Source organism: Peromyscus eremicus, chromosome 5, assembly GCF_949786415.1.
Source record: "Peromyscus eremicus chromosome 5, PerEre_H2_v1, whole genome shotgun sequence".
NCBI lineage: Eukaryota > Metazoa > Chordata > Mammalia > Rodentia > Cricetidae > Peromyscus > Peromyscus eremicus.
In genome coordinates, this window is record NC_081420.1 from 127,854,226 (window position 1) to 127,879,803 (window position 25,578).

The following is a 25,578-nucleotide window of genomic DNA, read 5'->3' on the forward strand; positions in this document are numbered from 1 at the left end:
TGGGTAAAGGTAAACTGGTATATAGGAACTTGGCAATCAGGCTATATAGTCAAGACTCTACCACCGGAATTATGAAATAATAAAACAACTTACTTTTTATAAAGGAAAATTGTGATCAGCATTAATTAGCCATACTCCGAATGTCCTTTTGAGAATCAAAACGGGGGGGGGGGGGGGGGGGGTGCCTAGTCTTTTCTGTGCTTCAGAATAAAACTAACGCACTTCAGACGGTGGCATACAATCTTCTGCTCTAAAATACAGACTGGAACAGGAAAATACCTTTGGAAGTTATCAAAGAGCTCTATTTATTAGAGCCAGGGGCTGGGGATATCGCCCAGTGGTAGAGTGCTTGCTTAGCAAGTGCTAGGCCTCAGTTCTGTCCTCAGCTCCAGGGGAAAAAAAAACCAACCAACCTAGAGCTAAAGTAAACACATTAAGATTTTTTTTAATTTGCCAGATAATCTTTTAATGAGAATTATAAAAGACCAAAAACATTTTTTGCAAACTGCCTTTTTTTAAAAACAAATGATTTACTTTAATTACAAATACTGTGTATGATGATGCACTCTTTTGCAAAACCAATAAATGCAAGAACCAATTTAAACATGTGATTTGCCCAAGACATTTGAAGAGAGGAAAAGCCTGATTTTTTAAATACTTATATAAATCAGAGTTTACTCCCTAACCTAACCTTTCAAAGAGCAAGCCTGACGGTGTGACTCACACAGACAAGACCATCCTACACCTGCTGCAGCTATGACAGCTGCTCTCACGTCACCTTTCCTTTCTGGAATTCCTATTTTCACAAAAGGGCTGAATTAAAAATATTTCTAATAAATTGACTGAAGGAAAAGAAAGTATGTACTGAACACAAACTTTTGACATAAGCAATTATGAATATCAAAAAGACACTAACTTAAAAGGTACAAAAGTGAGAAAAACCTGAATTACAGAAAAGAAAGTCAAATTTATTTCATGAAAAACTAGAATAAAAATTAGCAAATACACACACACACAAAAAAAAAAGGAGAAAAAAAACCAACAAAACAAAAAACACAGCAGCACTATGTATTGACTCACAAGGGGAAAGCAGTGGTCTATGACCACGCAGATGGCTTGTCAGTTAAAGGAAAACCAACCACACATGTGCACGCATGTGTGCACAGACACACACCCCCCAAAAAATTGTTGTCAACAATACAATCAATCTACAACAAACACAAAGTTCAGAAATATTTTACAATGTTTCCTTTCTTAATACAAAAGATGCCCATCTTGGGTATATATATTTTTTTTCAGTGGTTTACTGTTGAATTATTTTTAAATATATTAGTGTTACTACATGCAACTGTTTCCTGTATTAACAGCCTTTCTTTTTATTTACCTTCATGTGTCTAGCTTCTACCTACCAGGAGAGTTTTAGGTTGGCAAGCAGATGGGTGCCTTATTCTCTGTGAAGTCAAATGCAAATTTTAAACACTGGCCAGAAATATTTGATTGCCGTTTCAACACATGGAAATAGTTACATTGATGCCTAAATTGCCATTTTCTGCAAAAAGCTGTGCAATGCTGGTGTCAAACACTAGGCAGTCACTATTCATAATGGCTGTTGCAATTCCCTCATGAATAGATCGAGGAGTCGCTTCCCAAGTCAATCGCCGCCTATGACCATTTAACTCAAGTCGATAAGCAAAATTTTCAGCTTGCTTGCGTGTTCCTATCAGCTGTACAATTGCGAAGAACTGCTGGTGACCATCATACTTTTCCTGTTTCTCCAAGACTAACATGAAATGAAAGCCAAAACAAGACTGCATCATCACCCAGTCAACAGCACCAGGAAGGTTAATGTCTGTAGCAAGGAAAACTATGTCTTCTCCTTGCAGGGTTGTAATGGACTTGTGCTGATGCATCAGGTGGGGCATGACAGCATCCAAGGAGCCTTGCCACTTACAGGAAGCACCAGGGCAGGGGCAGGAGTAAGGCCTGAACTCACAGAGCTCCTCATGCTCTGCCTTTTCTGTGTGCGGCAGAGTTATTTCACATCCAGAAGAGGCATATTTACAAGGGAAAAGTACTGAATTGGCCACTTTCTCCATAGCCAAGTTGCGAATGGATCCCAATGGGCCCCGGCAGGTCGGACAACATGTGAGTTTGGGGCGACAGTTGCTACAAACAAGATGGCCACTCTGACACTGAAGAATGGGTGGCAACACATAGTCAAAGCACACAGGACACTCAAAAAGACTCGCCAAGTCATTGTTGGATGCAGTTGTGCCAGTCAGGGCAGGTACCCTCTGGGATGGTGGACACTTTGAGGTGCCAGTGGGTAATGCTGTAGCAGTCTGACGGCTCATTTCTGTAATAAAACACAAGAAAATAAAAGGAGGCAAGAGAAAAAGTTATAACTTTAACACATTCATAAATAATGTATATATGTCATAAACACTTGTAAAACATCCCACAAAATTATCATGAGCAAAAGAATAAAGTTAAATAAATATGGTTTTAAAACTATATACAAATAAAAATTAATGTTAAAGGTGAGTTTTATTAGAATTATGTAATAAGTAAACCATATTTCCAAAATGTTCTACAGCACACTTAAAATACCTTTCTGTTTAAAACAAGTACTGAAAATCTTCGGGTAGACTACATAAGAATCGCAACCGGGCAGCAGTGGCACACACCTTTAATCCCAGCACTTGGGAAACAAGAATCATGTGGATCTCAGTGAGTTTGAGGCCAGCCTGAGTTCCAGGACAGCCAGGGCTACACAGAGGAACCCTGTCTCAAAACAAAACAAAAAAACAAACAAACAAAAAAAAAAAACCACACAAAACAAGCAAACGAACAAACAAAAAGTGTAAATGTAACCAGGCAACCAGGCAGTGTGGTGCACACCTTTAAGCCCAGCACTCAGGAGGCAAAAGCACATGGATTTCTGAGTTTGAGGCCAGCCTGATCTATAGAGAAAGTTCCAAAACAGCCAGGGCTACACAGGAAAATCCCATCTTGGAGAAAAAATAAAAAGAAAGAAAGCAAAAAAAAAGAACATAAATACAAGGCTGGAGAGATGCCCCAACAGTTAAGAACACTGGTTGCTCTTCCAGGGGACCAGGGTTCAAATCCTAGTACCCAAATGGAAAGGAAGTTCAAGAGAGGCCTCCAAGGCACTGCATACATGTGGTGCACAGACATACATGCAGGCAAAATACCCATACACATAAAATGGAAATAAATCTTCTTTAAAAGAAGAAGACCTTAAATACAACAGAAGACTTTTTCTCCTCAGAGTCTCCCTCTCTGTCTATTTCTTCTCAAGTCTGAGTTAACTCTCACAGCTTCCGGACCTACAGCTTGAGTCCTATGTACTTCATATGCCAAAGACTATCAGAGCCAGACCAACTCTTCCCAGCAGTGAACAGCATCTTCTGGAAAGGTGTGTTCTGGGAATGGGGCTCAGAGGGCCGAGGGAAAGGAAGAACTATCATCCCGTTATCCACCTGCAGCTATCTACTAGGTCTTCATTTGAATCAGCTAAGCATCATTTTGTTTCTTGTCAATCAGTGCCCACCTCCAGGCTGGAGAAACAGGGAGAAGTGGAGAGGCATCCTTCAGTAAGTTATTGCTCTGGTATTTAAGAAAGTCCTTATTCTGTTTCCATTCTGCAGCACAAATCTCATATAACGTACAAGGGGAAGGGGAACTCAGTAAAAGATAGGAGGAAATAAGGGTAAAAGCACCACAGAAACACAAACACTGGATGGGGATGAGAGGCAGACTCCACAAGCAAAGAACTCTCTGCCCCCTTCGGTTCCCTTGTGTGGCTGCAGCACACACCAACTATACACATGATGCTCACTATAGTCATCTGGAAAGGACCAGTGAGTGAGCATCAAGTAAAATAAGCTCCTTTCCCCAGGACTCTGCCTCTGAGGGATATGGCAGGTCATAATTGATCTCAGAAGCTGACAAAAGATCAATGTCCTAACAGTGTACTCTCTGAGACTACACTAAATACTTAATATAGTAACTCCTCCTAGTTATAACCATCCTGTTGTAAAGACCTTTAAGTTTCAAAAACAACCATAGTTATAAATGTAACCAAGTCAATACAAACGGATTTCTGGATTGCAGTAAACAGTAGACATTGTAAATAAGGGAGCTAAGAGCAGCATTGGAGGTTTAATTATTTTTCTTGTTACTAAAGCATACTCTTAAGTTCAAAGGACAAAAAAGACTAACAAATGTTTAGCTTGCCCATGTTCCTCAGGTTTCATCTCCAACACATACATAAAGTATAACAAAACTCATCACAACGGCTCTGCTATGGAAGAATATAACATGAATCAACTCTCATCATCTAAAGCCCTGTGATCCAGGTGTCACAATAAAAAGGGCACTCTGTAATCTACTTTCCATCTGAGCAAATTCTTTATGCAGATGATTTATGCATTTTAGATCACTTGTAAAACAATGGGCTTGGCATTACCAAAGCCATCAGTTTCCCACCTACTCCACCATGGTAAGTGTGGCTCACTTAAAGGAACACCGCAATTGGAAAGTGATTCCTTGAAACCAGCCTCGGTCACATCAAAGAGCTCAGTTTATATTTAAACACAATATAGCCAAGTTCAGAAGAAAAACACTAGCCCAGTGCTTTGACCTGGCCAAATTCCTCTAACTTATCAGCGTAAGTTCAGGTCATGTTACAACGTATTTTTATTACCTTCCAAACATTGGAGAAAGCACACTGATTTCTACTGGCATGATAAACAAAATGTGGCTGGAAGTGCAGAAAACTGCTACACCATTCCCAAGTTAGAAGGGTGGAATGTGGCTCTACCTTGAGTCACAAAGACTCTCCGACCAGCAGCAGCCCAAGGTAGAAACCAAGGACAAGTCTTCAGAAGTCGTGGCACACCTGAAGCTAGATTTAAACCCAGAGTTGCTGAAGCTCCAGTGAACCCTCACTGCCCACCCCACAGCCAGACACAGCCGTGTGGCCTAAACCAGAATGTACGGATTCACACAGTCCAGCTTCTGTCTTGAGAACAGATGCTTTTATGCCCGTACCTTTCCTCTTCCTGGTCCTGGTCCTAACTGTTGGCAAGCATGTGAGCAGGACTCCCTTCCAGGAATGCAGAAAGGGTGCAGGCGGCTTCCAGGTCATGAGAAGCGAGGCTTCAGGTTCCTGCAATCCACAAAGCCAGCCTGCACCAGAGGACCCTCGTGGGCCCTTGGCTCCTAAGCATAGAAGGCTGCTCACTTCCATTCAGTCTTAAAGTAGCTCAAGGGTGGCCTGTCCCCAGGAGGGACAACACCTCCAATGAACTCTAAACTGGGTGGTCAGCAGAAGGCAGCCTGCGGCTCTGGTGTCCTGCTGCTTAGGCTCCAATACCTGGCAGGCCTAGCGAAGGGGCGGACTTTGCCCCAAGCCCCGCCCCACAGACCACCTGAGCAGCTCTGGCAGGCGCCACCCGCGCAACATGAAGCCTCTGTGCACTTGGCAGCACTGAAGTCTGGTAGAACATGTTTCCGGAAATCAGGATCTCAGTGCTTTCTTAAGGCTCCAGGGTAGGAAACATACAGGGACAAAGGCAAATGTGCAGCCAGGCAAGCACTCCTAAAGCCAACTTCATCCTATGAATTCTCAAGTTTGCAGGAATGAAAGACATTCTCCCCAACTCACTCAATACTTACAGGCCTCAGCTACTATTTTCCTCAATTCTAACTCTGCCAGCCTATTTCAAATGCCCCCTTCCAGTGCAGTAAGAATCGTAAACACACTCAGGACACATAAGACTCTACTTCTACCTCCGAATTGAGATTATATTCTCATCCCACTCTGGGAAAGCTTTCTTTTCTTTTCTTTTCTTTTTTTTTTTTTGTTTTGTTTTGTTTTGTTTTTTCGAGACGGGGTTTCTCTGTGTAGCTTTGCGCCTCTCCTGGAACTCACTTGGTAGCCCAGGCTGGCCTCGAACTCACAGAGATCCGCCTGGCTCTGCCTCCCGAGTGCTGGGATTAAAGGCGTGCGCCACCACCGCCCGGCCGGGAAAGCTTTCTTAACTGGCCTCATTAATCTGGAGTAGCTTGCCTTATTTTTAAACAAGCATTACCCTTGCCCCATAAAGTCCTATGCACTTCAGACCTGGATGGTGTCAGCTGAAGCTTCAAAGGTTTCCGTTGGTATTACATCATGCTTTAGGACAACCTTCAAATACAACCAAAAACTGGCAGTGAGTGCCTCCAATACAATAGGTTTTACCCACTTTCAGCAACTTCAACTCTCCAATCACTTGCCCACCTTTACTGTATTCAATTACTTCCACCTAACTTTAATACTAGACTACAATAAAAATCTTTAAGAACAGAAATACAACCTACACTTTCTAAATTGTACACCAAGCCCATTTTTGGCAGAAAGCTTAAATAGCTATTATCTACATGGAAGAAAACAGTATTAATGCCTTTAATTTTCTCTTAATAGTTTCAGGGCATTTAGCCATGGTTGGGGTTTTTTGTTGTTGTTTTGGGGTTTCTTTTTATTGTTTGTTTGTCGAGTCAGGACTCACTCATTCATTAATCCTAGACTGCCACTGAACTTTAAGAGCCTGAAAATGACCTTGAACTTTTGATCATCCATCTTCCACCACCTTCTTTCTAGTGAGTACTGGGACCACTCAGCACCACACCTACTTTTATGTGGTGCCATGCCTTTGCAAAAACTAAGCAAGCATTCCACCAACTGAGCTCTGTCTGCAGCTCATACACATGTGTTAACGTGTATCAGTGTTTTGCCTGCGTGTGTGTATATGTACACTACCTGCATGCATGGTGCCAGCAGAGGCCAGTAGAGGGCACAGGATCCCCTAGAACTGGAGTTTGGAGCGTTGTGAACCACCATGTGGGTGCTGGAAAACAATCCACTGCAAGAGCAGCAAGTGTTCTTATCTGTTGAGCCATCTCTCCAAGCCCTGCATTCTTTATTTAGAGGGAAAAAATGATAGAATGCAAAGACTATTCACCTCTTCTTAATTCCCTAAAATTCTTCTCAGAAATTACATGTTTACTATAAAGCTATAATGATAAGGGTATAGATCAATGGTGTGAGAACAAACCCAGAACAAATGGATGGCTGAGGAGCCTATTTAGTGGCACCTGGCTGCCAGGATCTCCCTGTATCCCACAATCCCTACCTGTTACAGTGTATGGCTGGCATACCCCATCCCCTTCTCTAAATTTCTCCAGCCCAGGGGCTGAGCTGCACTTCCCTATATAATCCAGTCATTTCGGTTACTCCCCGCCCCCTCCCACCAACCCTCCACCCACTCTGTCTACTCTTTACTCTCCTGGCTTTCCCCTTCCTTTACATGGCCAGGCTCAGGGTCATGTTCACTCTGGACCCTCCCAGATGTTCCTGCCTCTGATCTATGCTCCCCCTTTTACCTACAATAAACCTTCTCCTCCACCATACCTAGGAGCAGTCATGTCCTTCCTTTTATTTCTTTATTTTCACTCATCTGGTACCAAGAGCTGGGACTAGCATACATGAGCTCCCTTCCAAGGAACTGGGCTGCTCTGAACCAGGCTGCTGACCTGACTTTCATAAGTAGGGATCATTTGTTTCCGCTGACTCCTGTCACCCATCAAATTTGACCCCACATCTACAGTCTGCCCTCTCCCTACTTCTCCCCCCACCCCACATGCTCTAACCATGCCTCTCCTTGTCTATGCCAGAAATGAATCTCTGACTCCTAGAGCCTTCTACATCCTTGGGATGGGCACCCACCCACCTGGGCACTCGCCTCACATCTCTCAGCTCTGGCCTGCTACATCCACCTGGGTCTCTACTAAAGAGACTTACCGTCTCCCTTCTCCCTGCTCTCTCATCTCTCCCAGGTAAGTGCCGCCCCAAGCTGCCTGCAGTGTCTCCTATTACTGTTAGTATTCTGACCCGCCCCTTGAGGCTGCCCTGTGTCCTGATGTCAAGTCCCCTTAAAAAAGAAAACCCCTCCTCCCCCCTCGCTCTCTCTTTCTCTCTATCCCACCCTCTCTCTCCCCTCTCTCTTCCCCCCACCAAATCAAACTCTTCACTGAGCGCTGTCTGCATGGCATCTCCGTCTCTCACCTGCCATGGGCCACCTTGGCTCTACCCACCAAGGCCTCCCACATGCTGTATCATAACAATCACTACGAAAGCCACACCAGTGTGCCAGAAAGCTCCTCTCGGCCTACTTGGGCCCCAGTCACGTGGGAAGGGACATCTTTCCTCGTGATTTGGAACACTTTTCTCTTTGACAAGTTTCCCGTTCCCCCTGAGGATGCCCTGGATGGAAACTCTGGTCACAAAGACTCTTTATCCACCTCAGCTCAGCTAGCTTTCTCCCGCCTCCCCCTAGGAACTTCATTCAGTCCTACCTGCTAGCTCTCAGCTCCCTCCTAGTTTCCTCTCCCCTCTTGAGCTGCTGCTCTGTCTCTTCCTTAAACCCTCACAGGCCTCTCCTCCTCCTGCACAGTCTCTAAACCCTCTAAGCCCCAGCCCCTCGGGCCACTACCCCCTCTCTCAGCTCCTCTTGGAGCTTACAGAAGTTTCCTCCAGAGGAGTTTCAGTTTTCAACATCCACCACCCTCCTGTCCTCCCACTATAAACAGCTTGGCCTAAGTACAGATCAATGGCCAAAACCTGGCACACTTGATTTCCAAATTCTCACCAATCTTAACATCTGCCACAGCATAAACAACTGATCCCCAAATCTCTTATATCTAAACTAGCTCTGCTCTACCCTTCTACTTCCCACTCTTAAAAACCTTTATCTCTATAACTTCTCTTTGCTCTGCTCTCAAAAAACAATCTCTTAAAACTATGCTGGAAATCCTATCTCAGGATTTGTAAGTTCTTTGGGTATAGTTAAAAAAAAAAGAAACCTATAAATCTGTAACAAAACTTGGCTTTAAACTTTTAACAAAAGACTTGTAATTAAAAATCTATACATAGGCAACCTTAATTTGCTACAACTTACTATATATATGTGACTCAACTCTTGTTTAGAATATACTGTATATGCAACTCAGATTCAATTCAATTTGTTTTGATTTGGGGGGGGGTTGTTTGTTTTGTTTTGTTTTTTGAGACAGAAGGTTTCTCTGTGTAGCCTTGGCTGTCCTGGAACTCACAGAGATCCACCTGCCTCTGCTTCCCGAGTACTGGGATTAAAGGTGAGCACCATCACCACCCAGTTGGATTCAATTCCTGTTTTAAAAAAAAAGAGAGATCTATAAAAATAAAAATTAAAAAAAAAAAAAGATGTTTAAGGGCTGGAGAGATGGCTCAGCGGTTAAGAGAACTAACTAGCTGGTCTAGCTGGTCTTCCAGAGGACCTGAGTTCAATTCCCAGCAACCACATGGTGGCTCACAACCATCTGTAATGAGATCTGGTTCCCTCTTCTGGCCTGCAGGCATACATGCAGACAGAACACTGTATACATAATAAATAAATAAATCTTTAAGTAACAGCTATGTGGCTGGCAGCCATCTTTACTAAGGTTAAAAAGTAAATGCCATGGGACTTATCCACCATCTTATGATGACCACATAGTATAAACCAACTAAGGCAACACCTATATAACTTTTTAGTCCTATTGAGCCTTCTGCTTTCTAATGAAATAACAGGTCTCCAAAATATTTTGGATTGGTATGGATCATGATGACAAAACTTTAAGGTTATAAAGGTCTACTCAGATTAACAAAAGCTGACTTAGAGGTTTACACCTAACTACTTATGTCTTTGCTAACTGTTCAACCCCAGGCTTCTAGAAAATTTAGGTAAGTAACAACATATGTTTGATAAACAAGGTATATTTGACAAGTAAGGTTTATAAATTCCTAAGGTCTACTCAGGATCACAGTAATATCTGTCTAGCTTCTTTGTCTATGCTCACCTTGTTAAGCTGAGCCATCTCTCCAGCCCCTGTTTTTCATTATTAATTTGGCTCTTTTCATTGATTATTGAGGATGGGTGGCCAAACCTGGCATAATGGGGTATATTCTATGAACCTGAGTCCAGCAACACAGGGATCTCAAATATTCCAGGGAAGTGCTCCACCAGCAGGCCTTCTGTATTTTCACAGAAGAACTCCTAAGTATAGCCAGTTCTGCTGTTCACATGGAAAACCGTAACATGGAAGCCATAACAAAGTATAAAAACTGAAAAGGAGCCAGGCAGTGTTGATGCACGGCCTTTAATCCCAGCACTCAGAAGGCCAGCCTAATCTACAGAGAGAGTTCCAGGATAGCCAGGCCTACCCAGAGAAACTCTATCTCAAAAACAAAACAAAACAAACAAACAAAAAAAGTTTAAAAAAAACTCACATGTACATCATTGTTAGGATAAATTATCTTAATTAATTCTTCAAGAAACTCATATTATTCATATTTTTAAAAAGATAATAAAATGATAATAAGCAGACATAACTATGCAAGGACTCAAATAACAGTGATAGAAGGAATCTTTAAGAAAACTACTACTGAAGTAATCAAATTAATCAAATAATTAACAAGAAGTGGAAGTCTTAGCCCAGCACAGGGATTCAATCCCTAATCAGCACTTTGGAGAGGCAAGAGGGGAGGGCCAAAATCCTTGAAATCTTTTTATGCTAATGAATGGCTGATATCTGGGGTTACAGGTTTGCTAGAGGACAAAGATGGTGGCCATGGATACAACTCTGTCACTCAAAAACTTGACTTTTCAAAGAGGGAGAATTTCTTGGCTAAAGGTAGGGTTGACTGCAAAAGGCCAGAGATTTAATCAAATATGTTTAAATAATGAAGCCTCCATAAAAATCCCAGAAGGAAGCCGGGCGGTGGTGGCGCACGCCTTTAATCCTAGCACTTGGGAGGCAGAGGCAGGCGGATCTCTGTGAGTTCGAGGCCAGCCTGGGCTACCAAGTGAGTTCCAGGAAAGGCGCAAAGCTACACAGAGAAACCCTGTCTCGCAAAACCAAAAAAAAAAAAAAAAAAAAAAAAAAAAAAAAAAAAAAAAAAATCCCAGAAGGATAGGGCTTAATTTTCAGAAAAAGGAGCAGGAAGAAGTGTCTGGAGGGTATACACAAGAAGACACAGAGCCCTTTCCCTCCTAACTTGCTTTATTCATTTCTTCTACTTGGCTGCTCATCGTATGTTATTTGTATCATTTATAACAAATGAACATCAGCAAAATATGTAACCGAGTTCTGTGAGCCACCCTAGCTAACTACCAAATCAGAGAAAGCAGTCCTGTAAACCCTACTTTATGTCCATCCATAATGTAGAGTGTAAATTACAGTCTGAGAATGACATTCGAACCTCTAGACCCAGAGCTTAACCTATAGGGTCAAACTTGAGACAGCGCATAGAACTGAATTACAGGATACCCAAATGGTGCTGGCGGGAGATCTTGGTAGGTATGAAACCCCTACCTATAGAGGTTAAGGGCTTTGTAATTGTTGGGTTTTGTTTGTTTGTTTGTTTGTTTGTTTTTGGTTTGGTTTGGTTTTTGAGATGGGATTTCTCTGTGTAGCCCTGGCTCTCCTGGAAGTCTTTCTGTAGACCAGGCTGGACTCAAAAGAGATCTGCTTGCCTCTGCCTCCCGAATGCTGGGACTAAAGGTGTGGGCCACCACCACCCAGCTGAGGTTCAGGTTCTTAAAAGTAAAGCAAAAGGGGTCTTTCACCCTACTCCCTTCAGCAAGGTAGTAATCATGTGGTAAGGAAATAGCCCCAATCCAGACCACCTAGAGGGGACTTCATCAAAAGCAGCCTTGGAGATACAATAGAGTCACACAGAAGGTTGAGGAGGGTGTGGCCTGAGAGTAGCACTTAAGAAGACCATAAAGAGAAGCAAGTGCATGGTAGCTGGAAGGCTGAAACTTTAAACTTCTTTTCTGTCTTTAAATAGGAGATACCAGAATACTGCAAGCATTAGAGTCCAGTAAACAGGGAAGGAGAGAGAGCACAAGAAACAGCAAAGCAGTAACATTCTTAGTAAGAACAAGACTGCTGGAAGAGAGAACTTCCCCCATATATCCAGGCCTGCTGGGTCTGGCCAGTAATCCCAGCTACATGGGAGGCTGAGCAAAAGGACAAGAAAACTGAGTTCAAGGCCAGCCTGGGCAACTTAGTGAGATCCTGTCTCAAAAACTAAAAAGACAGGTTGAGCAGGTACACAACTCTGTGCACAATTCTCAGTACCTGAGAAAATAAAGGAACTTCTTCCGTATCAATAGAAGAAAGTATATACATATAGTCAGGCTGGAGAAGGCTAAGAAAATACCAGATTTCCATTTTCCTTGCAAAGGAAGCATAGTCACCCTCTCTTGGGGGAGGGGAATGGGTGATGAGAAAGACGAGAAAGACAAAGTAAGTTTTAAGGAATCCCTTTGAAACATCAAAAGAGCATGTAAACCAGGCATCATAACAACTTGTGCCTTTAATCCCAGCAAGCAGAAGCAGGTAAGTTCTCAGCCAGCCAGAGCTACATAGAGACCCTGTCTCAAAAACAAACAAACAGCCTGGCGGTGGTGGCGCACACCTTTAATCCCAGCACTCGGGAGGCAGAGGCAGGTGGATCTCTGTGAGTTCAAGGCCTGCCTGGTCTCCAAAGCGAGTTCCAGGAAAGGCGCAAAGCTACACAGAGAAACCCTGTCTTGAAAAAAACAAAACAAAACAAAACAAAAAACAAACAAACAAACAAAAACTCAACCAACCAAAGAGGGCACTGCAGACAGAAGTAAGCCTGCTAAATGTTACATCACTGTGAATCCCCTAAACCTCTTCCTACTGTCTTTCTTAACCAAGGAAAAGTGATCTGTCATTATTAGCTTATACCAAGGAGAACTAAATGACTGTCACCAGGACTGAGTGCTTTAAGTATGTGGAGCCCTGCAAACCTGACTTCACTGTAAGAATGGTACAGTCATAACTTCACCACTGTAGTCAGTTCTGCTACACAGCACACACAATTTGTCTACATAATGTCAAAAATGAAGTATTAGCATCCCCCAAACAAAACACTTTACCATCCCAATAGAGTCTTTTTCCTTCCTTACTCATGAGCAAGTCCAAAACCCAGTTGATGCTAGAGATTGTGGACAGTATTGCATACTACATATATTGTAGTTTGGGGTAGTACATATACATATTTACATATATATTATATACAGACCTGTGACAAAGTTTAATTTAAAATTAGGCACAATTAAGAGACTACCAGTAATTTACTCTATATGTTCTCTGATAACTTTTCTTCCCTATTAAATCAAGAGCTTGATCTTTTCATTTAAAGAAAGCTGTTTCTACCCTCTCAAGATCTTAATCACCAGTAATAAAACTCTTAGATTTCTGAACTAGTGTTTAAATTTTCTTTTTCTTAAAATTCTATGTGTATAAATGTTTTGCTTGTGTGTATGTCTCTGCACCATATGTGTGTCTATTGCCTATGGAGGCCAGAAGAGGATTTCAGACATCCTGGAACGGGAGTTACTGCCAGAAGCTACCATGTGGGTGCTGGGACTCAAACCTGGGTCCTATGGAAAAGCAGCCAATGCTCTTAACTGCTGAGCTCTCTCTCTCTAGCCCTCTTGAGCCACTTTTTAAGTAAAACAAGGACTATTCAGACTTACTCACTGTAATGCCATGACAATCTGTTGGTAGATGGTACGATAACTTAGTTGGCCGCAGGTAGCACATACAACATGGACACACTAGATGAGGGTAATTCATGACTCAAGTGATTCCATCGTACAAATCTGAAATTCATGTATTCTCTCCAGAATTTTCCATATATTTTTGAGACATGTGATCACAGATAAATGAAACTTCAGTAACTAAAATGACAGATATAGGTAAATACCATAATAGATTTTTCCCTTTCCCATTTACCGGGAAAAATAAATGTGGTATCTTTTCTGTTACAACCACAGTATCTCAAGAAAGTTTTGAGAAGTCAGACAACTGACTAACGCTCGACACCTGAAGGTCTTGGCTTTTCCACTTAGGCTATGTGAACTCTCTACTGTGTTCTGATATTTAGTGACACACATGAAATGCAATATATGTTGATTTTAGGTAGTCTTCACCCCCAACAGGCTGTCTAGACACACACAAAGCATCAATAAATCCAAAATCCAAAATGATATGACACTTATGCTTTTTAATTTTGAGGCATTTCAGATTTCTAGATGAGAAATGCTTAACTCACAAAGTCTACGCAAATATCACCAAATCCAAAGAAACACCAGAATTTGAACTATTTCTGGGTTCAATGAGACAAACTGGCCTAGACATTTAGCTCTCTAATAAAACTCTGTGTGTGTGTGTGTGTGTGTGTGTGTGTGTGTGTGTGTGACAGAGTTTCATGTAGTCCAGACTAGTCTCTAACTCACTATGTAAACTCTTGAACCTCCTGCCACCATGTCCAGTTTTATGAAGTTCTGTGGATCGAACTCAGAGCTTCATGCTAGGCAAAAATACTATCAACTAAACTGGATCCCCAGCCAGGTATTCTGACCTCCAGAACCAACTGCCAGCATGCTGACCAGCTCATTCCACAACTGCCTTAAGACATAAATTTAGCACACAGTATCCAATATTTCAGGACATTTTGTTTGCAAGTTATGAACTGTCACCAACATGTGACAGTTTACAGATCAGCCTCCTGCCTTATAAACTTTAATCACTAACTGATGACTTTCTATCCTTTTCATCATCCTTTGATTACTCATTTTCTCTCCTAACTCCTGAACGTCAGAGTTGCCCACAGGCACCTTTTCTTACAGTGGTAACTTGTATGATTCTTTAAATTCTCCAAGAACTTTAATTTGTATCTCTAGGTACATCCTTCACCAGAGTCTAGACAGGTAAATGGATAGAACTAGAAAAGATCACATTGAGAGAGGTGAACTGCAAGTTCTCTCTCAGCCGAGGCTCCTAACTTCAAATCTTCAGATGTGAGTATAAAACCTGGAGTAACCTCAGAAACTAGGAAAGTAGAGGGGACTGGGGAGAGGGAGGAAGAGCAACAAAGAGGAAACAGATTATAAGTGATTTTGTAGAAGAAATGGTACAAACAGGGAGGGCCTTTAATTATGGAGGAGGAGGGAGATAAACTACAGGAGGGTAAAATAACAGGAAGTCTGTCAGAAAGTCATAAGGAATCATTTATTATCTATCTACTGAAATTATACATAATACATATAAGTCTGTATATAAATATACATATATAGTTTAAATGAAATTTTTCCTTCTGGGCTGACAATGCTCCCACAAGAACCACAGCGTATCTAGCAAAAATCCCAACACCATGCATGAAACCTTTAGAGTTGTTGGTCAGGGTTGTCCAATAGACTTCCAAAACATTACAGGCTATTGCTATTGTCCTTGGTTGCCTCACAGAGGTGCAAGGTTAAATTCCTATTTTTGAAGACACCATATACTTTGGACACAGGACCCAGAGGACCTCAACTAGATCTGACCTGAAAGTCTCCTCTGAGGACTAGCATTCATGATACCAGAAGATGCCATGCAGGCTTCCAAAGGAAGGAAGCATCCAATACTCCCACACAGCTATGACACCCATGAACCACAGTAACCACAGAGTGCAGTGGCATGACTACCTTGGCAGTAACCAACAGCTCTCTAATTGGACTTAAGACTCACTCAACAAGAGGGAAATCATGCCTTGGACTGGAAACCTAGCCAATCACCTACGGCTAGTAAAATTGTGGATCTTGGAGAAGAACCTACAGCACCACTTTACTAAACCAACATAATTCCTAATTACATTCTAATTAATTACATTTTAAGTATTTCTCCTTATACACAGATAAGTGTTCTCACCCCTCATCAAAGGAAATTCTCTTTGCAACTGACCATTACAAAAAACTAAAACCAACCAAAATCCGGAGAACAAGAGATCGTGTGGTGCCAGTCCCAACTGACACATCTACAACAGAACTCCTGAACCTAAAGCTCAAGGATCACCAGATAAGAGGGAAGAGGGGTGGAAAAATTCGGAGACAAAGAACAAGAGTTTGTCAGTCTTCCGAGAGACTGTGTCTCCTAGAAATGTCGGAAGCTACACCCATGAAGTCTCAGCAACATGGCTACCTAAACAAGATCCGAACAATGACAGCACCACTGGACATGCTAACACGGAAGTGGGAAAACTCACAGGGAGCCTCAATCCTAGAAAAAGAACAAATGGGGGAATGCTGAAAGGAGAAAAAAATGGTTGTTCCCAGGAAAGAAGCCTCCCCCACAAGTGGTTATCCAATACCAAGTAGTCAACTCTGAGATCATACACAGAAAGTAAGTGAAGGGTGCACGGAAGGGTTGAGGGAGAAGAGAAAGGGGGAAATGATGTTAATTCTAAGTTCAAAAAATAACTTTTAAAAAGTATATCCCTAGCCCAAATTTAAAAAAAAAGCCCAGCTGTCTGTAATATCAGCACATGAGAGGAAGAGGCGGAAGATCAGGAGACTTAAGTCACCCCTTTTACACCATATACCTAAAACAACCAGTCAATCTTATTGTCTCTCCTTAAAAGTCATGTAAGAATCTAACCATTCCTCAACATCTCTACACTACCATCTGGCCTAAGACACTATTTCTCACCTGGCTCCCACGTTCATCCACCAATATGTTCAAGCACAGCAAGCTTAGTCCAATTCAAATTTATATCACATTATCTCACTCCTCTGCTCCATATCCTCCCATGGCTGCACATACAGATTGAAAACTAAAATCCTATAAATGGCCTGTAAGGCCCTAAACAATATGATGATGTGTTTGCAATACTCTGTATCAATCATTTCTTTCTCCTCACTCTTCCATGACAAGGCTAGGTTGTTTCATTCAAGCAGGCTGGAAAGATGGCTCAGTGGTTAAGAGCACTGGATGCTCTTCCAGAGGACCCAGGTTCAAGTCCCAGCACCCACATGGCAACTTAGTTACTGTCTGTAACTCTAGTTCTAGGGGATCTGACATCCCCACACAGACATATATGCAGGCAAAACACCAATGTACATAAAATTAACAACACCAAAAAAAAAAGTCCTCATTCAAGGACAATTCAATCCTGAGTTCAATGCCCAGGACCCATACTTAAGTGGAAGGAAAAGAACCAAATCCTACAGGGTATCCTCTTGCTTACACACACACTATCATGCCACATGGACATGTGTACACCCCCACACTAAAACGTAATAAAAAAGATTTTTAACAAAAAAAAAAAAAAAAAAAAGCAACCCTGTGCCTTGACTACTAACCCCTCTTTTGTGCACTCCTAAAACCTCTACACCTCTTTTCTTCTCTCCTTACTTCCCAGGCATCTCTAATGTTTATTCCTTAGACTGCATTACTCTCTATATACTATACAATTTACTTATGTTAATTGCTCCAGGCCCATTCACCCTTATTTGGAAAGTGGAATTTGTCTAGTTCAATGACGTACCTCAAATACTTAAAACAAGACTTAGTACACACAGCATCACCTCAAAATACATTTGTTGGATGGGTAAGTAGAAAGCACAGAAGCACTACACTTTTGAATATCCAGTTACAAAGCAATATGGTATTGCTTTTTAAATTCTTGAAGAAAATAATTATCCAGATCAAACTATGCTGGAAGTGTTGAGAGCAAAATAATGATGCAACGTTTTGAAATACTACCTCTTCTACATATGTTCTCAGGAAACTGGACAAGCTCTTCAAATTCAAGGAAATGAAGCAAGAAGGAACAGGGGTTGCAGTAAACAGAGCCTAAAATAAATTCAGTGCAGTACAGGGGGCTCTAAGAATGACAACTTAGGCTAGAGAAGGCAGTGACCTACAGTCTGCAGCCTGCAAGCAACTTGAATATTTAGAAAAGTAGCAAGGGATGTGGTGACAGTTACAGTAAAGCACAGAAAACAAAGTAAAGCTTAAAATAAAAAGAGGGTTTTAGCTGTAAGAAATACAACTTTAAGAGTGCAAGGGGAAAATCATCGTGTACTATATAGATGCAATTATAAGCAACCTTTCCAGCCAGGCCCGAGGGGGGGGGGGGGCTCTCACTTCATCCACAGCAGGAAATCAATAGACAATGATAAGTACAAAAATAATCAACTAAGCCTAGCTGTTTCTGAAAAAGAAATGGGGAGTCATCCTTCTTTTAAAACCTTGTAGAGAGCTGGAGAAATGGCTCAGGGTTAAGAGCACAGGCTTTTCTTCCTGGGGACCTGGGATCCCAGCACCCACATAGCACAGCTCATAATTGTATCTCCAGTTCCAGAGGATCCAATGCCCTCTTTCGATCTCCTCAGGCAGTAGGCATATACCTGGTGCATGCAGGCAAAATATGAAAGACATGAATTTAAAAAAACAAAACCCTTGTAGGGGGCTGTGAGTAAGCTTTGTAAAGCTCAGTGGCAGAACATTTGCCTGGCATTTGAGAGGCCCTAAGTTCTATCCCAAATAGAGCAAAACAAAACTCTTGAGAAGTTAGGCACAGTGGCTCACATCTGCTATCTCAGTGACTGGGAAGCAGAGACAGAGGAATTGCTTTAAGTTAGCCAGACAGGACTACACCAATCTGGGCTACATGGTACGACCCTGTCTCATAACAAAACAGAAACACACAAAAACCTTGTGAATTCTACACTATATATAAAACTTTTCAACCAAAGGGAAAGTTCAAAACGTAAAGAAATGGCATACATAAATTTGTTTTCAAAGATTTTTGTCTTAACTCCTGGCAAAAACGTAGGGAATTTTCCAACTCTTTGGGAGATACTTATGTAAAAGGTGCTCACAATTAAGCAGTTTATGCCACAATATTAAGTGTATATCTCTGTGATCTAGCACATTTTCTTCCAAGGGCCTTTCTTCTGATTCACATGTTGGCAAAGGTATATGAACACAAACACCTACAACATGTATAAAAAGGAGTAAGCTAAAAAGCAGCTCTTCCTTAAGAAAGTGGTTTAAACTGGGTGTGGTGGAGCACACCTTCAGTCCCAGCACTCGGGAGCCAGAGGCAGGTGGATCTCTGTGAGTTCAAGACCAGCCTAGTCTATAGATCGAGTTCCATACAGTCCCATACAGCCAGGGCTACACAGAGAAACCCTATCTCAAAAAGAAAAAAAAAAGTGATTTAAATGTGAATCTACTGCTAAAATTGGTAAGGTATCTGGGAACAAAACTCAGTGGTAGAGCACTTTCCTAGCATGCCTGGGGCTCTAGACTTCTCCCCAGTACCCCAAACAACAATAATAAGTAGAGGGAAGAAAAGTCTAGAATAGAATTAGCACAGAGGACGTGGGGCAGATGTACCTACCATCACAAGTATCAAGTTGTAAGATACCAAGACTTATAAGCACCAACTCCTTTTGAGATAGCCAGCTCAACAGTTACTAACAGTTATCTAACATTTAATGGGAAATGCCAATTTCAATCAGGTCAACAAAGTTAACTTTAAAATATTTATGGCTGAGGCTGGAGATGGCTCCATGGTTAAGAGCATGTCTGCTCTTGCAGAGAATCTGAGTTCAGCTCCCAGCACCCACACTGGGCAGTTCACAACCACCTAAAACTCCAACTACAGGAGACCCAATGCCCTCCGCTGGCTCTGAGGGCACAGCATACTCATAGACAAACCCACACAAAGACACATAATTTGAAAATAAATAAATGTTGTAAAAGAGAAAACCTTCAATAAACTGGGAACTGCACAGAGGCTTAGTGCTTAAAAGCGCTTACTGCTCTTGCAGAGAGGACACAGGTTTGGTTCCCAGCACTCATATGGCAGTTCACAGCCACCTATAACTCCAGTTCCAAAAGTTCCAGCTACAGAGCAAGAACATCTTACAGAAAACCAAAAAGGAAAGAGAAGAGGGGAAAAGGAGGGAAAAGACATATTTGTCACTGGCAGTCTCTGCTTATAAATATAGATTAGTTTTTCTCCTTCTGGTTCATGTGCCCAAACCTTTATTCCAAACAAACAAAAAAATCTACAAAAAAGAAAAAAAAAAAAAAAAAAACCAAACTTAATGAAAAGTCTTTGCCAGTCAGAATCACTTGGTCAGACTTTATCAGCATTATTCAAGCTGCACTTTCTGTTGACTTACAGCAAGGATGCACAAGATGTGTAAGTCCTGGGATGCTATGTCATTTGGCTGGTGACCTTGTCAGGAACAAACTCAAGAACTAAAACAGATGGAAAGGAGCACAAGCAGCATTAATCCATTCATAGAAAGCTCCAAAGCAAATAAATTCCATCTTTGGCATTCAATGACAAGAGGTGCCTCCTGTCGGGAGCAGTAATTAGATGAGGAAAAGGGGTTTCTTGTTCTGGTAATGTTCTTAACTCCAGGGAATGGTTACAACAGGGGGTTCACTTTGTGAAAATTCAAGGCCTGCACATGATTTGAGCACCTTTCTATACGTAATTATGTAAAATGTCGATCAGAAAGCATACATTTAAGAACCAAAGTGCATCATTCAATCACTTTAGTATTCTCCTAGGATCTCCTTGAACAGCAAGCATCTCCTTTCACCCTGCACAGATGCTCAACCCATGTCTATACCTCTGACCTGCAACATACAGTACCTGCATTCACTCAGGGTTTCACCTCTCCTACTTTCAGAAAAGACAGCAGAAACCACCAAAGTCAAAACTACCTTATCTTCTCTCCATCAAGCCTACAGGCTAACTTCTCTCCCTTGGAATTCAAGAAAAATCCTACCTCCTATCTTATTGCTTCTAAATGTTACACTTCCCTCTTGGACCACGTCTCTCCAACACAATGATGCACTAAGAGCCCCCATCTGGCTTCTAAGCCACTGAATGCCTATTGTGTTTTCTCCCTCCAATTGCATAGACATCCTAACTCAAGCACATGACAACTCTGAATTTTACTGCCATCCTGGCTCATCCTCTCCTCCAGTCTTTTTCATCTTGACAAGTAGCAACACAACCCATAGTCGCTATAGCCAGAAATCTTCATTCCTTCCTTTTCCTACTTCTCACGTCAACCCATTAGCAAGATATGTTATTATTATGTATCAAAAAATATCTGAAATCCATCCACTTTGTTCATCTTCACTGCCAGCACTTTAATCCAGGTCATAATCAACTATCATGGATTATAAGAAATTAAAGTCTCCAAACAGCTTAAAGCAACCTCTTTTTTTTTTTTTTTTTTTTTTTTTGCTGTTGGTTTTTCAAGACAGGGTTTCTCTGTGTAGCCCTGGCTGTCCTGGAACTCTTTCTGTAGATCAGACTGGCCTCAAACTCAGAGATCCACCTGCCTCTGCCTCCCTAGTGCTGGGATTAAAGGCATTCACCACAACCACTACCCAGTTTAAAGCAATCTTTAAAAGTCAGTGGATTATGTTATCCTTGTAAGGAAACCTTTTTGAGTTTCCTCGGGACTCTGAAAAATTCACATTTCTTGCTGACTCAACAAAATCTGACACCCCCCACCACCACCACCACCTGCCTGCTTCCTCAATCCATCATTTCATTTCAGTGGCATTCTCCCAGCTTCTTAAACACTCCAAATTCTCCAGCCTCAAGGACCTTTACTTGGCTGCTCCCCTGCTTCAAAGGGCTAACTCCAGTTCTTCATCTTCCTTTAAACATTACCACCCCAAACAGCAGCTGTCCCTTCCACCCTGTCTCTACTTTCTCTACTTCAGTACCTGTGGCTCCTTTTATAGGACATAAAATAACTTGTAATTTTATTTCTCCACTCAAATGTAAGACTAATATTTAGAAATATCTTACTGCAATTTTAATTATTTAAGCTGTGTGTATAGGCATTGTGTTTTTTAATGCAGATGTAGGCAGTATCTCTGCTCTCAAGGATCTTAGACAACTGACAAATGACAGGGAAAAAGACACATCCAGGTCTGACTCTTAATGTTTAATTACACAATTACAATGGTACTTCAACAGTAGGACCTGGGTGGTGGGTAGAGTAATATATTTAACAGCTATTCACATAGTAGTACTTACTAGGAACTAAGACTCAGAGAAACTAATCTTCCCAAAGTAGCAAAAGCAGACACTGAAGATTACACACAACCACCAAATACTATAGAAACCTACAGTATTCAAGAACAAAATAATCTAGTTTGAATAAGTAGGGCGAAGATGCCATGTTGGGATAAGGCTGGAAAAGTCTATTTAAGTCAATGTAAGTCATTTAGCATTGATTTACTGAGCACCAACTATATGAAAACGTAGTGCTGAACAAGCAGGCAAATGAAGCTAAATCGCAAAGACATCACAGCCTATCTGGAGAAGCAAAGAACTACACAGAAAAACAGAGCTCAGGAGACACTGCAGTGGAGACAAGCAGAGTACTGTGGGAATATGGAGAGATGGCACCCAATTCAATGTGGGGAGTCCAGGAAGAGCTCAGCTAATGATGACTAGGCTATTATGAAATTAGTAGAAACAGAGGGACCTGGAAGCACACAGTCCATCAACAAGGCAAGGAAGCAACAGTAGGGGTCAGCTCAGGCAAGGCGCTGTACTTATTAAACACATCAAGGAACTTGGGACTCCATCTTGAAGGCCTTTCAAGTCGGATTCATAGGTTTAATAAGAATGCTCATGTACACTGATACACTAGGCAGCCATAGGAACAGCTAAAGTGGGGCTGGAGAGAAGGATCTGCTGTTAAGAGCATTTGCTGTTCTTCCAGTGGACCCCAGCTCAGTCACCCATGTCAGGAGCTCACAGCTACCTGTAACTCCAGCTCCAAATGATCTGATTGCCCTCTTCTGGCCTCTGTCATCAGACGATTACCAGTAACTATATTTACTGTAAATAAGAAAATTTCTTTCCCATGTCTGTTTCTAGGGAAGGATGAGCTCTAAAATAATCATACAGATCTGGTTGAAGGCAAGGTCTAAATGAAATGCATCAAACATTTAAATATTTTACAGATTACATGGAGAAATCCCTATTTTTATTTCAAGATCTGAAACAGATCTTGCTAAGAGAATGTCCAGTCTTTAAAATTGAGTGTATCAACTAGATGTAAGTCATCTACAACTATGCAAAGTCACTCAACTTGTTCTGTTACCTTCATTATGTAAGACTGGTTTTCAAAATAACTTACACACTGAAAACAAAACTCTACTCTTCCAATCAGTGTCAAATCTGGCTACTTCTCCTGTTACTACTTTTAACCAAATAGAGTATTTTTCTGAATTACAGATAATAAGAATATAGCAATTTTTGAGGTGTGCGTGTGTGTGTGTGTGTGTGTGTGTGTGTGTGTGTGTGTCCATCCCTAGCTGGTCTAAAACTTTTCTCCTGCCTCAGCCTCTCAAATGTTGGAATCTTAGGCAAGCAATGTGCGTACAGATTTCTACCACCAAACCCAGCTTTCTGGTGTAGGAATTTCCCAAAGACTTCAGAGAACAGATATTCTGATGCAAAATGAATTACATTTGTTTCTAAATGTAATCTTTTTTTGTGAGACACTATCCTGACAAATTTGCAATTCCCCAAATTTGCTACACTGTATTTCAGTTTTAGATACTGTTACAAAGCTATGCTGCAAAGATGCCAAAAGGGGTCTCTTAAACTAATTCTAATACACAACAAATCTGGCAAAACCCACATTAAGTAAAAAGGTCTGAACAAAATTGCACCTAACCTATTCAGATTTACAGAAGTCTGTATTGTTATTTAAATTTCCAAAACAAAAAAGTATGAGTAATTTATGTAATCCACTTTGGGAAAATCTACCAGTCACAAACTTATCCCACAGGTAAATACACTCTCCACCACGTGAGCCAATCTCTCTGTGACAGTTACTATGTCATTCCATTTGTCACAGCAGCTTCTGAAGGAGACGGTGACACCACAGGTAACCACACTAATTAAAGGTATTCACTGTCCTACTTTTCCAAGTTAAGTAACTGAAGTCCTTGAAAGTGAACTGATCCATAATCTAAAACTGCCAAAAGGAACCTTCATTTTAATCTATTTGACTTTCCAAATTCCAGAATGTATGTACTGTATCTACCAATTCATATCCCCACGACTCGAGTCCCAAAATTTCACCATCTCAGAAAGTATGTCATTCTGTCCCCTAAAATCCTTTCATTTAACAACAAAACTCAAGCACTAACGATTTATAATTCCAAATATTTTGGTCTACGTACTTCCAACGCATCCATGCCAAGACAACTTAAGCGTATTTTATGAGACAAGAGCCTTAGCAGTAATCATTTGCTGAGCACTTACTGTAAGAGCTCTTTGCACTTCAACTATTTCCCATCTCATCAGTTCTCAACAGTCTTGAGGTAAATACTCTCCATTAGACCCATTTTGCAGAATAGGAAAATGAAGCACCCAAGAAATTAGGAATCTTGCCCAAGGTCACAAACCGGTGGGGCAGGATTTGATTCAAAGCAGGAGAGCAGAGTTCGGAGCCCGTGCTCCTAACGCTTCAACGAGTTAACATTTCACCCTTGACAGTCGCCTATCAAGAAATGGCAAATGTTCAACGCTAAGAAGAGCAGTTAAGATCCCTGTCCTACATCCACACTCGGGGCTTCCATGACTTTGACAAATCAACTACATGGCCTCATTTTGCGAATGCACAAATGTGACTCCTGCCAGGGTAAACAAATTCCCTATCTTTCCAGGAACCGGCGCTCCGCAGCGGCCCAGGGCGTGCACACTAAGTTGCATCTGGGAGCGTGGAGGAAGGACCCCAACTATCCCGCAAAGGAAGCTGGGCGGAGCAAGGCTTATGCTTAAAGGTTGGAGCGGCCCGGGCGGGCGTCCGCGCGCTCGCTCGTGGCGACATAAACAAGGGAGGAGGCTGCGTTCTTCCCCGCACAATGAAGGCACAGGTCCGGGGGAAGGCCGCCCGACCGGAGCCGCCGAGGCGAGGCCCGGCCGCGGCCCGCGCAGCGCGCGGCTGACCTCCGCCATGTTGGCCGTACACCCGGCCGCACAACAAAGGCTGCGCGAGGGCGCGGGCCGGAGCCTCGGCGCGCCCGCCCGCCCGCCGCCGCCCCACACGGCCGCTCTCGGCTGGGCCCGCCCGGGGCGGCCGAGACAAAGGCGCCGCGGCTCCGCGAGGGACCCGCCGGCCCTCCCCGGGCCGCCGCCGGCTCCTCCCTCCAGGCCGCCCGCTTACCTGTGGGCGGAGAGCGCGCCGCGGACCCCGGCCCCGTCTAACGCGCCCGGTCGCCAGCTGCCGCCGCCGCCACCGCCGCCGCCGCCACGGGCCGCGCCTCCACCTCTCCCAGCGCCGAGACCGACGGGACACCCTGGGCCGCCGCCCTCGAGAGCGCGCCCGCCCGGCAGCCCGGCTCCCCTGCCGCCGCCGCCGCCGCCGCCCCGCGCGTCCTCGAGCCCGCCGCGCGCGCCCGCTAAACACCACACACTGCGGCGGCCGCCATGAGCGGGCGCGCGCCGAGAGCCCGTTGGGGCGGGGCTTCCCACGGCCGCGCAGGCGCAGAGGCGGCCGGCGCCGTCGGCCCGCGCGCCTGCCGCGGTACTGGTTCCCGCGGTGGCGGTTGGCGTCG

At 42.8% G+C, this 25,578-nt stretch overlaps 1 protein-coding gene across 2 annotated transcripts; it reads right to left on the bottom strand.

Moving 5' to 3' along the window:
* Nucleotides 1-428: 428 nt before the first annotated feature.
* On the bottom strand, nucleotides 429-25,303 carry Siah1 (siah E3 ubiquitin protein ligase 1). Of its 2 annotated transcripts, none has more exons than XM_059264505.1 (2): nucleotides 25,188-25,303; nucleotides 429-2,356 (listed from the first exon to the last, which is right to left on the bottom strand). In XM_059264505.1, the coding sequence occupies exon 2, from the start codon at nucleotides 2,352-2,354 to the stop codon at nucleotides 1,506-1,508; it is 849 nt and encodes a 282-aa protein (XP_059120488.1). In that variant the 5' UTR covers nucleotides 2,355-2,356; nucleotides 25,188-25,303; the 3' UTR covers nucleotides 429-1,505. The 2 variants fall into 2 exon arrangements, with proteins under 2 accessions (XP_059120488.1, XP_059120489.1); XM_059264506.1 differs by lacking the exon at nucleotides 25,188-25,303 and adding an exon at nucleotides 5,077-5,188.
* Between the last annotated feature and the right edge of the window lie 275 nt (nucleotides 25,304-25,578).

Bases quoted from the DNA above. Each gene is read 5' to 3' on its own strand.
- Siah1 (XM_059264506.1), bottom strand. From the start codon at position 5,173: ATGACCTGGAAGCCGCCTGCACCCTTTCTGCATTCCTGGAAGGGAGTC. The intron at 2,357-5,076 runs GTACGGGCATAA...GTTTTATTACAG, and splicing joins CAGGACCAGGAAGAGGAAAG to AAATGAGCCGTCAGACTGCT.